Here is a 14,023-nt window from a genome sequence, read left to right as displayed (position 1 = left end):
GACAAAACGTTAAGTAGTTACGCTTCCTCGTGAGATCAGGCTGGATTTGCTTATCTCCCAATAATGGTTAGATTTAGTGGTGGCACTTGGTGCCACACCTTCTTTGTAAAATTGTAAGTATTCGTACAACTTAAATTATGAATTTGAGCGAATTAGCCACTAAACTAACCAAACGTAAAATAGCTACATTTCCTTGAGAGATCAGTCTGGATTTGCTCATCGTCCATTGACGATTGAATTTAGGGGCGGGATTTGGTGCCATGCCCTCTTTTTAAAAGTGTACGAATTTGTAGGAATTAGCCACTAAACTAATAAAAAAAAAGTTAAGTTTCCTTATAAGATCAGGCTGAGCATATATATAAAGTCTTAATATATATTTTATATCTAAATATAAATAAAGATTTTCTCAAATATATGCATGCATGTGTGTATTTATATATGCTTAATAAATATACACAGTACCCACACACATATCAAAACAAACTTTTATTTTGGATTTGATTAATCACAATTAATCTTTGCTTAGCACTAAATATATATAAAGATATATAATAATATCAAACACATTGATTTTGTACAGAAGTATAAATTCCCTTCACATGGAATAAAGCCACCTGCCCAAAAAAAAAAAATACTAATAAAAATCCCCCAAGGAAAGTTGTTGGAGTTAATGAAGCCCAACAGCTTTAATATATATATTTAAAAAATCTCTATTACAAAAGGGAGAAAAACACAACAAAACTGGCTTACGGTGCTACTCAGAGAAGCTGAAATGTTCTGCTTTTGTCTGATTTCCAATTGCAGTTATCTGAAATGCTATTGTCTAAGGACACTTTTAGTGAATGATTTATCAGAGTAGCTATATTGCAAATCTTGATTAATGTTACACACTAATGCCTTTATACACACCCGCACGCATCACAGTAACAAGCTCAAGCTGTTTGATGTGTGTGAGATTGGATTTCATTTCGATTTAAATAGAAAAGCGGCAAGCTCAAGAAAAAACAGGTAATCAAGAAAAAAAGCTAGAAAGGAAATAAAAACTTTTTTTGAAAGATATCTGGGAGATATAGTTTGCGTATATATACACTGTAGATATATACAGTGCTCAGCATATTTAAGTTCACCCCTCACCAATCTCTCTATTTTAAATTGATATTTTTAATAGGAAGATATGCAATACTATTTGTGCATACACATTAGACTAGTCAGTACTGAAGCTAAATCATGGAGCTTATCTACCAAAATAACTTACAACAACGGTCCAAAAACTAGTAAAGCTAAATGTATATGTTATGAAAAAATATTAAATACAAGTTTAAAAAAAAAAAGGAAAAATCAGTAGAAGCAAAAAATGGAAAAAAAAAAAATTAGTTGAATTTTTTTTGCAATATTTGGCTTGAATTTAATTGAAAATCTTTCAATTTCTAAATATGTTTGGTGATTAAAATATTACTTTAATAAATATATCTGTTTAATAAATCTGTTTGTTTAAATGCACTAAAATATATGTCTATATTCAATGAGAAATGGATAAAAATATTTCTTTTCAAAATGAGGTGTACTCAATCATGCTGAGCACTGAATATAAATAAGACAGGTGAAAGACAACTTTTCATATTATCCCCCTACATACTGTATACATACTGTATAGAATATTTTTAAAATAATGTATTATTTTTGGTATTTTTTAATATATACTCATGTCGTTTTAAACCTATCTAACAAAATTTTCTTTGCAACACAGTGTATGATAATAAATCTAAATATTTCTTTTTTATAAGTACTATTGTTATTTTAATATATATATATATATATATATATATATATATATATATATATATATATATATATATATATATATATATATATATATATATATATATATATATATATTGGTGGTGTTGTTTGACCCCTTAATATTCATCCAAGCTGTAAAAAAAAATCTGTAATTTTACGGTTTAAAAAATGTAAAATAACGGCGGTTAAATTACAGAAATTTACTGTAAAATAACGGGCATTAAATTACAGAAATTTATTTAAATTTTAATTTTTGCTAAATTTTCAGTAATTCAACCTCTGTTATTTTACAGTAAATTTCTGTAATTTAACAGCCGCTATTTTACAGTTTTTTTTCACCCCATTTGCCGGAAATAAACCGTAAAACTATGGATTTCTTTTACAGTGCATTTTTGTTTGTTTCATATTTAGGAATGTTATCTGTTTAATTTTACATTTAACTTTTACTACGATTTACAGAAGACAACATCAAAATAAAAAGAATGTAACAATGATTTATATACCAAAACAATCTTGTCAGGTGTATTCAGAGCAATAATTAATATGTGACAATATAATCCTATAATTAGAGACAACAATTTTTAAATAGGGGACTAAGCCAAAGGAAATTAATGAATGAATGTTTTATTTTATTTCCTTACACTAAATGATGAGGAAACTATTTCACCCACATTTAAAAAAATATATATTTTCATAAAATGTATTGAAAGTATTAAAGTCAACACCACCTGCTCAAAGTATGCTTTCCATTTTGATCAAATTAATAAAAGTAATTGTATTTTGATGCTTTGACCTTCATACAGATCTGAAATTTCATAAGGGTGAGTAAAGAATGAGTTAATTTTCCATTCATGAATGAACTGTACTGTAAGAAAGTGATGAAAAACTTTCTCCTCACGAAAGAGTGTGTTAAAAGTGTTTGCCAGCCTGCCGCCTTTGTGTAAATTCCGAATAAAGAGCCGAGACACAGGGCGTCTTGAGACTCTGACTAAAAGGGCTTTGATTGATTTCCATTTTAATCTAAAAAAATGGAAGGGAAAAAGGAAGATGAGAGAGAAAGGGGAAGATAAAAGTAAGCTGCTTGCTATAGTGTCTTAGTTTTGGTCGATGATGCTGTAGATGCAGACAAGTCCAAAAGTCCACACTGAAAAACTGAAAATTTACATTTAAATCAATGGTCTCAAACTCAATTCCTTGAGAGCCGCAGCTCTGCATATAGTAGTTTATCTCCAACCACCTCCAACTCACACCTGCTTAATAGTTTCTAGTAGTCTTGAACACCTTGATTAGTTGGATGAGCTGTGTTTGATAAGGGTTGAAGCGAAACACTCCGGGAATAGAGTTTGAGACCTATGATTTAAATACTGTCTTTTTAATTTAAAATGATTTGTTAATATTGCATAGTATATTTATTTATTGGTAAATTGCCATGCTGATAAAATAATTTGTGCTAAAAACTGCTAAATATTTCCACTTATAGACTTTTGAACCCCACTGTTTTCTCCACCATGAAAAATAATGATAATAAAAATACATTTAATTGTGATTTCTTTTTCACCTCACATACCTTACAACTACAAGATAAAAACGTATAATTCAGACTTTATTTTTTACTCTATGTATGTCGCAGTATTTTCAATCTATGACGTAATTTTTTTTTCGTAATTATATTATTTATTATTTATTTCTTAAACTCACAGGTTGCAAGTTAAATGAGAAATGAGAAGAACAGAGTGAATGACGAAATACGGGAGTTTATATCTCACAATTCAGAGTAAATTTTTCAGCCGACTTTTTGTTTGTTTGTTTTTACAAATTTACAACATATGAACTTACAAAGTTATTAAACCAAATTTAATACAACTTAGCAAGAAAAGTTACATTTTGTAAAGCTAAATTTTGCAATACAAATTCCGACTTTATCCTTGTAATTCCAACGTGGCTCATTTTGAAAACGTAGCCCTATATACACGTTTCTGGAGATCCGAATTATGTAGTGAAAGCTGCTTTTCGTCTTTAAAATAAATGATACTGGGTGGTATGATACTATCCCTTTTCTTGCTTATCAGCTAAAAAAAATTTAGCTCCTGAAACGTGTTTTGCTCTCCAGAAATGTATATACTGTAGGGGTACATAATCAGAATAAGCCTGGGCTGCGTTATTCTGAGTTTATTGTTATTTTATAATTATATTGTGTCCACTATCCATATATGAATTTAAGTCTATAAAAACACTTTTAAAAAGAAGAAATTAGTCACGCTTTATTTTAATGTACAATTCATGCTATGAACAAACAATTAACCAAGACTTTTAGCTCAATAAAGTACTAATTAGCTGCTTATTAATAGTAAGGTTGGGGTTAGGTATTGAGTAAAAGTATGGATGTAAAAAAGATCTATATAAGTTGATAAATAAGATGCTATATAAGTGCTAATAAACAATTAACATCTTAATAATAAGCAAGTAATAAGCCAGTAGTTAATGGTGTGAATTGTTACCTGAAATAAAGTGTTATAGAAAAATCTAAATGGTGAAAAATAAACTCAATATTTTGGGTTTCTGTCTTGCTATTTTGCAATTCAGATTTTTTCTATGAATCACAAGATATAAACTAGGCTGAATTACAATTGTTTTGATTGATTGATTGGTAGGTTGTTTAGTTGATTGATTGATTAGTTAATTGGTTTGTTGATTTATTGATTGATTGATTGATTGATTGCTAAGTTTGTTTATTGACTGGTTGATTGAGAAGGTGGTTAATTGATTGGTTGGTTGATTGATTGTTTTGTTGATTGGTTGCTTGGTTTGATGATTGATTGATTGATTGATTGATTGATTAGTTGCTTGGTTTGTTCATTGGTTGGTTGGTTGATTTATTGGCTGCGTCCAAAACTGCATACTTCCATACAATATAGTACGCTAAAAAGAGTATGCGAGCCGAGTAGTATGTCCGAATTCATAGAATTTGAAAAACAGCATGCGAGAAGTACCCGGATGAGATTCTGAAGTGCGCATTAGATGGACACTACACTATCCTATTATGCACCACAAGAAAATTCAAGATAAAATGGCAGCTGTAGTACGTTTCGCACAAGTTCTATTCATACTACTCATATTCATACTATAGAACATACTTTTCTAAAGGTCGAGTAGTAAATTCAAATGTTTCGGACGCAGACCTTAATTGATTGATTGGTTACTTGGTTGGTAGGTTAGTCCGCTGATTGATTGATTGATTGATTGATTGATTGATTGATTGATTGATTGATTGATTGATTGTTAGGTTATTTGGTTGGTTGATTGATTTATTGGTAGGTTGGTTCATTGGTTTGTTGACTGATTGATTGTTTGGTTGATTGTTTGCTTGGTTTGTGGTTTAGTCAATTGGTTGATTGATTGATTGATTTATTGATTGACTATGTTTACATGGACATCAGTAATCGAATTATTTGCCTTCATCTGAATAAGATAATGATATGATTAAGGTATTTATATAAGTTGCTTTTTGAATGTTTTCGTTTTACATGTTGTAGCACAGTTGGATTAACGTCATTGCGTCACTGTGCTATCGCTATCCACGTTTTCTCCAGTTTCATGTAAATTCGAGTGTTTAAATTTTTATCTGAGGACTTCAGCAACTTTTCATTTATGCCCCCTGCATGACAACTGAGGTATTGGATGCGAGTATGAAGTAAGGACTGGTGTTTTAATGGAATTTGATACCGCACGCCAAATAGAAAGAAAAAAAAATACCTGGTAAAAAATGGTAATAGTTTGATTAAGATGTTTACATGTCTGTTCTGCACTTCAATAATGCTCCACATGTCTTAATCCGATTTCTATTTAGTTTGACTATGATCCTAATGGGATTAAATGAATAAAATATTGCTGTTTACATGGTAGACTCTTAATCAGAGCATTATCTTTATTGTATTAAATCAGGTTATTGGTGTCCATGTAAACGTACTCATTGATTGATATGTGGTGGAATCTTGCTTTCGTTCTATTCTATGAGTGTCCTCATTCTATCAGATTCTCTCCATCCCCATTAAAGCCAGCAGTATATATGAAGCATCAATCTACGACCCAGCATCCCACAGCTATTTACAATCTGCAGTGCTTGTAGAGGAGTTTGGCCGAAGCGAAAGACAGGGAAAAGAAAACAACATCTTTTAAAGCCGCTGATTAATTCACCGCTCAACAAGTAAGTGTTCAGAAGCCACTTTTCCACTTGTTTTTCTCTCTCTCTCTCTACTTCTTTCTCTCTTTTGTCAAATAATCAGAGAGCCAAAGACCAGTTTTATCTGTTAACTGGGGAGATTTTGTCAGCACTGTGGACAGGTAATATCAGAGTACTGGAAAGGGAAAAATAAAAAATAAGCAGCTGTTTGTTTTTTCATCACTGGCTATTTAAATGGATAGCCCCACCCCGGATTCTTGCCATTGGTTGAGCCGATGTTGTTCCATCAAATAAGCAGACCCACAGTGTTTGTTTATACTTTTCATGTGGAAAAAAACAACCATGAATGGCTTACTTGTGTCTAAAAGGCTGAAAATATTACACACTTCACCTTCGAGCCTGGATTTAAATACAGAAAAACATTGCAGGTGAATAAGAGCACAGTTCAAGGACTTTGTGAGTGCGACATCTGACATGTGTGCATTAATGGCGCACTTTGTGCATTTAAAAACTATTCTTTGAGAATTCACGAGAGCGACACATTCTCATCTGTCATTATAGAATTGGCTATATATATATATAAAGAGAGAGATGTTTGGATGAGAAATTGCATGCGTTCAGCACGTCCCTGAAGGATCCAGTGGAGAGGAGATGTGAAAAGGCCCTGATGGTTAGACAGCAGCTTTGTGTCCTTGTTCCGCTGGCACAGAATAAACCCTGGAGAAACACACAGAGAAAGAGAGATGAGAACAGGACGTTCACTGTGCTGACTTTGATTTAATCTTTAGGACTTGTTGCTCTGCGTTTCCCTTTTGAGGATTTTTTTGGAATTAAAACACATAATAGATTTAATGACAAATATTTCAATCATGCATGCCAAAATGAAGTCCCAATAAAAGTTATTTAATTAGATTCATTTTATTTATTGTATTTATTTCCATTTTAATTCATTTTTTTTAAATGGGTCATGAGATTAGATAATTTTACTCATATTTTTTAAAAAATTTAGTGTTCAAAACAGCGTTTCTCAATTTTTAAAAACAGATTTTTTCTGTTTTTTAGCTTAAACTGGGGAAAATTGCAATGCCATGTTTTTACTATGTTATTTAGTATTTAGAGCAGTTGTATGAACTTAAATTAGTTTAATTGATAACACCTATTTTTTCCAGTTTAAATTATTGCTTGATTTTATATATATATATACATCCTGAAAACGTAAGAAATTAAAAAAACGTAAGTATTTTACAATTTGGCAGTTTAGTGGCTAATTCGTACGAATTCGTACGAGTTCAGTCGTAAGAAAATGTACGATTTTAAAAAGGAGGCGTGGCACCTAACCCCACCCCTAAACCCAACCGTCATAGGGGGATACGCAAATCGTACTAAAATGTACGAATTAGATCGTACGAATTTGTACGAATTAGCCACTTAATGAAAAAGTTACGAATTGCCATGAGATTTGTGTTGATATATAATATAATTTTATATATATATATATATATATATATATATATATATATATATTTTTTTTTTTTTTGTGTGTGTTCACTTTTTACAATGTAAATCTTACTCCCTGTTTTAATAATTATATTATTATAAATAAATTAAAAAACATGTATTCTGTGTTTTTTATCAACAAAATAATGAAGAAATGTTCCAATAGTTTTTTGACACTGATACAACCTCATATATAATTTACAAAAATACTTTTAATGATAACAGTAATGTAACGAAGGCCAGCCAGCAAATTACTTTGCTGGTAAACTGATACAATTTAAATGTTATCACTCGATTGAATGGGTTTTATCAGTGGTTATCACCTGATAGATATGGGCCAGAAGAGGCCTTCTGCATCTACTAGTATGCTCAGAAGGCTGTGATCATCCATCCACATGGCTAATCAGCTATAGATCATATACGACTGCGGCTGGAAGTTAACAAGAATTATTTAGATTATTTATTAAATTTCCCATTGTGTTTTTTATTAACGTCTACCTCAACCGTAAACCCAACCGTCACAGTAATATAAAAACAGATCTGGATCTTGAGTCTTCTCTATTAGTATAGCTGATTAACCATGTGAATGAATGATAACAGCCTTCTGCACCTACTAGTAGTTTACTGGCCCATATCTATCAGCTGATAACCACTGATAATGTCCTTTCAATTAAATGATAACATTCGAAGCGGGTGGGTAAACCTCACCCCTCTGACCTCAAAAAGTGCTCTAGCAACAGACACTAGAGTCCATGGCCTTTAGCCTTCTTGTTAGAGCAACTGACTCCCACGCAAAGAATCATCAATTCGATCCTGGCTCAGACTGGGCTAGGTACAGTAAGACTGGTGGGTCACACATGGGGGCTCGTCCGGGATGGTAGTGTGGTTTAGAGAGCTGAGTGTAACCGGAGGCAAGCTAGCGACGTTCAGGTAAACTACACTCCTCTGAACTCAAAAGGTGCACTAGCGACAGACACTAGAAGCCATGGCCTTTAGTCTCCTTGTTAGAGTAACCAACTCCCATGTGAAGAATCGCTGGTTCGATTACAGCTCAGACCGGGCTGGCTGCCGTAGGACCGGTGAGTTACAATAATAATAATAAATTGTATTTATCCTGGCGCAGTGGGTAGTGCTGTCGCTTCACAAGAAGGTGATTGATTCAAGCCTCGACTGGGTCAGTTGGCATTTCTGTGTGGAGTTTGCATGTTCTCCCCGCGTTTGCAGGGGTTTCCTCCGGCTCTCTGGTTTCCCCCACAAGTCCAAAGACATGCAGGTAAATTGGTAGGCTAAATTGTTCGTAGTGTATGAATGTGTATGGATGTTTCCCAGAGATGGGTTGCAGCTGGAAGGGCATCCGCTGTTTAAAAACATATGCTGGATAAGTTGGCGGATTGTATTCATGCTGTGTTTTTCTTAAAGTCAAAGCTCTACATACTGTACAAACAAAAAAGTCAAACTTATATAATTACATAATAATACCTTATAAAGTAATAACTCTTATCGTAATAATCAATAAAACTCCTAAAAATAAGGTAAATTACAAATTGCATTATAAAAATGACGTGATAAATAACAAATGACATTTTTGACATTTAATGTAATCCACAGATGATTGTAAACCCATGAATTATAGTAAGTAATAACCTAAATAAAATGGTAATAAAGCCCATAAAGTCTATATTCACACAACTTTTATGCCTCCTTTATAATTCTAAACATATCTGCTCAAAAGTCCTGTACATCTGACAACCGGCAGCTTTATTTTTAACACATATACAGTACATGCAATGTCAGTGAAGTTGCAGTCTCTATTCACACTCTAATCTAATGTTACATGATATGCGAAGATTTCTTAAAATCACTAAATGGTCTTTTTTGTAATACAGTTATTTGAAAAGATCAAGGAAATCACGATACCTGACCCATTTAAATACGGTTCAGACACACCAAAGCTAAATATCTACAAGGCCCATTCAACATCTTCAAATCGTCGACAATGCTCGTGTAAATGTACACAGCCGCGCTGATATCACTGAAGAATAGGGTCAGCTGTGGGTCAGGTTATACTTAAGGCAAAACATACACACATATGCGAGAGAAGCTTAACCCTGACATTCATTCTGAATAGCTGGAGATTCGGCTCCATGCTTGAGCAGAAAGATGAATGGAGCTCTTTGTGGCGCATTCACGCTATTCAAACACATGTATGCAGACTCGCTCTCCTCAGGTAATGCTGTTTAATTTGCTCTGTGATGAATTCCTGCGCAGTTTGCCTTGCTTTATCAACTTTTTACTTGCCCCTCAAGGCATTTCGTGGGGCTTTTATCATATATATATTTTTTTTTATTATTATTATTGAGTGTGTGCTTTCTGTGAACATGCTCAGAAAAGCTTCAGTGTTGATCCTGTGGTTGCTGTGTGATTAAGCCCCTTTCAGCCACCCTATCACTCAACACCGCAGAAGAAGAAGAAGGGGGGGAAAAAGCCGTGGCTCAGCTAACTGCATTCCCCTGAGGTAACCTGTAATCCTGCAGAAGAATTTAACCTCAATAAAGAAAGGGAGAGAAAACAGAGGATCTTTAAGCTGGCTGTGTGGAGGCAGGTGTCAGACAAACTCGCTCTCTCTTCTCGCATATCGCCATACTCAGCAAGTCGCCGAAACTGATTACTGTGCAAAACAGGTGAGCGCGGCAGCCAAATTCAGTTACACAACCTATCAGGAGGACAGCGATAGGCCACAAAGTAGGGGGGACAGGACGTGAGAGAGAAAGAGAGAACAATGCGGTGCTTTCCTTTTTCTGTGCTTTGCAAAACAATCAGAGAGACCCAAAAAAAAAAGAAAGAAAGAAAGGAAGGTTTTTTTTTTTATCTTATAACCGCATTCATTTTGTCACCTTAAGAGAAAAGGGTCCCTGCGAAATGTAATTTTTCATCCTTGACTCACTCTGATGTTGTTCCAAATGAATATAGACTGGGTATTTTTAAGCTTCAGAATGGATGAAAATGCACTAAAGACATCATAAAACTGACTTATTGGAAGTATTCTGAGGTCAAATAATAGCGTAGGCCCACAAGCGTGGATAAATCCAACGATTTTTTGTTTTACTTTAATGTGTGTAAATATATATTCAGTTTTTTTATTTTAATTTCAGTAATATTATTGACTAATATGCCGTTTTTTTAAATGATGTATGCACAATACAGTTTGTAAAGTGATATTTTCTCAGTATATATGGGACATTCTTCCAGAAATGTAGATTTTAACCTATAATAAATGTGACTGGAACTGACCTTAATTCTTGTCCTCCTCAAAAACTCAAACAAAAACAAGCATAAAATCATATAATTCAATGATAGAAGCCATCCTTGTCAAATGATGTCACTAATGATGCCACTTCCTCAGAGCCATAGCAAATGTGACAGGACTGACAGAAACATGAGGTCAAATGTGAAATAGTATTTATTTGTAGAATTTATTTATAATTTCGTTTTTTTAATCATTTGATGTGAACGATAACAACTTAAACTTTGCTATTTCAGATTTTTTTTCTTCTAAATAACAAAACTGTTAAAGCTGTAGGTTCAGTTGGGCTGAAGACAAGGGCAATGACAGGGTTTGCAAATTTGTATAGTGTTTTTAATAAAGAAAACAATCTAAGAACCAAATGATTGACACATTCCTTTACAGAACAACTCACAAAAATCAACCATTAGTCTATTTTAGAATTTTTTGGAGATTAAATGTATTCATGTTTTTATTTCAGGGACAGATTATGTACGTTTATGGAATGTCCCATATACATCATAAGTATGAGAACACCCCTTACCAATCTCTTTTAAATTTTCTATAGGATGCTAAACAATAGATTTGTGCGTTTACATTATTTTAGTCAGTACTGAAGCCAAATCTGTAGCACGTCTAACCAAATATCCTATGATAATGGTCCAAAATGAGTACACCCAAATGTATTTGTTAGGGAATAATAATAAATAAAAAAGGAACAATCAAGAAAAAAATCTAAAATCTAGTAGAAATTTTGTAGTTTGTTTTATTTGTTTATTTTTTGTAATATTTTGCTTGATTTAAAATAACATTTGAATAAATTTATCTGTTTAATAAATTAGTTTTGTTCAAATGGACCAATGTATGTATATATGTAGTAACTCTAAAAATCGGCTCACAGCTACAGAACAAATCACTGTTGTCCATTCACTTGCCTAATTAACCTATAGGTAAGCCTTTAAATTATGCTGAATAATAGTACCTTAATAGTGCAAAATAGCTAAAAAAAAAAAAAAAAATCTTTATTAGAAATAGGTTATTAAAACTGTTATGTTTAATAAACAGCATTTGGGAAATTTTTGAAACAATTCTAATTACAGAGGGGAGCTGATAATTTTGTCTTCATTTGCACATATTGTACACTCACTTTCCACTTTATTAGGTACACCTTACTGGGTTAGACCCACTTTTGCCTTCAGAACTGCCTTAATCCTGTGTGGCATGGATTCAACAAGGTACTGGAAATATTCCTCAGAGATTTTGGTCCATATTGACATGATAGCATTACGCACGTTGCTGCAGATTTGTCGACTACACATCGATAATGCGAATCTCCCGTTCAACCCAAAGGTGCTTTATTGGATTGAGATTTGCTGACTATGGAGGCCATTTGAGTACAGTGAACTCATTGTCATGTTCAAGAAACCAGTCTGAGATGATTTACGCTTTATGACATGGTGCGTTACCCTGCTGGAAGAAGCCCTCAGAAGATGGATACACTGTGGTCATAAAGGGATGGACATGGTCAGCAACGATACTCAGGTAGGCTGTGGCTTTGACATGATGCTCAATTGGTACTAATGGGCCCAAAGTGTGTATCCCCCACACCATTACACCACCACCACCAGCCTGAACTGTTGACACAAGGCATGCTGGATCCATGCTTTCATGTTCTGTCTCTACCATTTGAATGTCGCAGTAGCAATCGAGACTCATTAGATCAGGCAAAATTTTTCCAAACGTCTATTGTTTAATGGTATTGTATTGTAATTGCATTGTTTGGTGAGCCTGTGCAAATTGTAGCCTCAGTTTCCTGTTCTTAGCTGACAAAAGTGGCACCCGGTGTGGTCTTCTGCTGCTGTTGTTCATACACCTCAAGTTTGGACGTGTTGTCTCATAAGAGATGCTCTTCTGCAGACCTCGGTTGTAACGAGAGATTATTTGAGTTATCATTGCCTTTCTATCAGCTCCAACCAGTCTGGCCATTCTCCTCTGACCTCTGATATCAACAAGGCATTTGCACTCACAGAACTGCCGCTCACTGGATATTCTCTCTTTTTCAGACCATTCCCTGTAAACCCTAGAGATGGTTGTGCGTGAAAATCCCAGTAGATCAGCAGTTTCTGAATCACTCAGACCAGCTTGTCTGGCGCCAACAACCATTCCACATTGAAAGTCACTCACATTCCCTTTCTTCCCCATTCTGATGCTCAGTTTGAAAAGCAGCAGATCGTCTTGGCCATGTCTGCATGCTTAAATGCATTAAGATTCTGCCATGCATAGAAATTTGCATTAACAAGCAGTTGAATAAGTGTACCTAATAAAGTGGCCGGTAAGTGTATAGAGCAGGGTAATAAAAAACAAACCATAATAAAAGTCTTGAAATGGCCTAAACATGATCAAGATAATGAATCATTTTGAAATGTCACTATAAAAGATAAATTGAAGTCATTTGCCATACTAATGCAAGCTAAGGATGTGCAGTATGTGATTATACCTGTGTTTGCATGAAGAACAATAATAATTCTTACAAAATGCAACACCTTATTTTTTTTCTTTCTTCCTTGTTCCTTCTCTCTCCTTTATAAACATACAAACTGGTTTGGGTAGTTTGGTCCCTAACTGTATTTGTCCAACTATAACAAACAAACACACACCAAAAAAAATCCCAAATTTCTTATTTTTCTAAATACTATTTTTTTTATGCAGTAGTCATGGAATATTCCCACAGTGTAAACTCTCTCAGGGTTTAGCAGGTCATATCTTGTTCATATTAGTCAGCACCTGGCTTGTTTTCTGTCTTTTTTTCCCTCTTTCTTTTTGTTTCTAACAGCTCAGGGCTTGAGGGGCATTTGACAGATGGCTGGAAAGAGGAGTCATCGGTGCACATGTACCAACGCGCTGCTAATGGTGGCCTATCCCTCCTTCACATGGCCCTCTATTGTCTCGCCTACTCATGTCGTCTTGTGTTTAGTGGGTAACCTGGGATTCGGAGAACTGTTACCTATCAGACTGGTTGGACCACCCCAAAAGCTGAAGATGGGGTGGAGCTTTCCAGAAGCCTTGTGTGTCTAAACTCAGATGTGTCACTCAAGACAGAGTGTCAAGTAAGCTAAAGGTGAGAATTGTTTTTTTTTTTTTCACCAATTTTCCAGTAAGCGCTGCCAAATCCTTCTTTAGATAAGAAGTGGGACCATGCAGAGCAACTAATAATCAAGCTGGTGTGCTTGTGTAAATAGCTTCAGCTTCAATATTCTCAGAAT

At 34.1% G+C, this 14,023-nt stretch overlaps 1 protein-coding gene across 1 annotated transcript in view; it reads right to left on the bottom strand.

Annotated features, from left to right (window-relative positions):
* Positions 1 to 2,619: 2,619 nt before the first annotated feature.
* The window catches only part of si:dkey-262k9.2, a 39,873-nt gene continuing 28,469 nt past the window's right edge, over positions 2,620 to 14,023 (bottom strand). The window contains exon 8 of the mRNA XM_073923956.1: positions 2,620 to 6,697. Coding sequence (XP_073780057.1) covers positions 6,652 to 6,697 — 46 coding nt within the window. The 3' untranslated portion in view covers positions 2,620 to 6,651. The remainder of the gene's footprint in view (positions 6,698 to 14,023) is intronic.

The sequence above is a fragment of the Danio rerio genome, chromosome 15, assembly GCF_049306965.1.
Source record: "Danio rerio strain Tuebingen ecotype United States chromosome 15, GRCz12tu, whole genome shotgun sequence".
NCBI classification, from domain to species: Eukaryota; Metazoa; Chordata; class Actinopteri; order Cypriniformes; family Danionidae; genus Danio; species Danio rerio.
The sequence above is the reverse complement of the archived record's forward strand: the minus strand, read 5'-3'. Positions and strand labels throughout refer to the sequence as shown.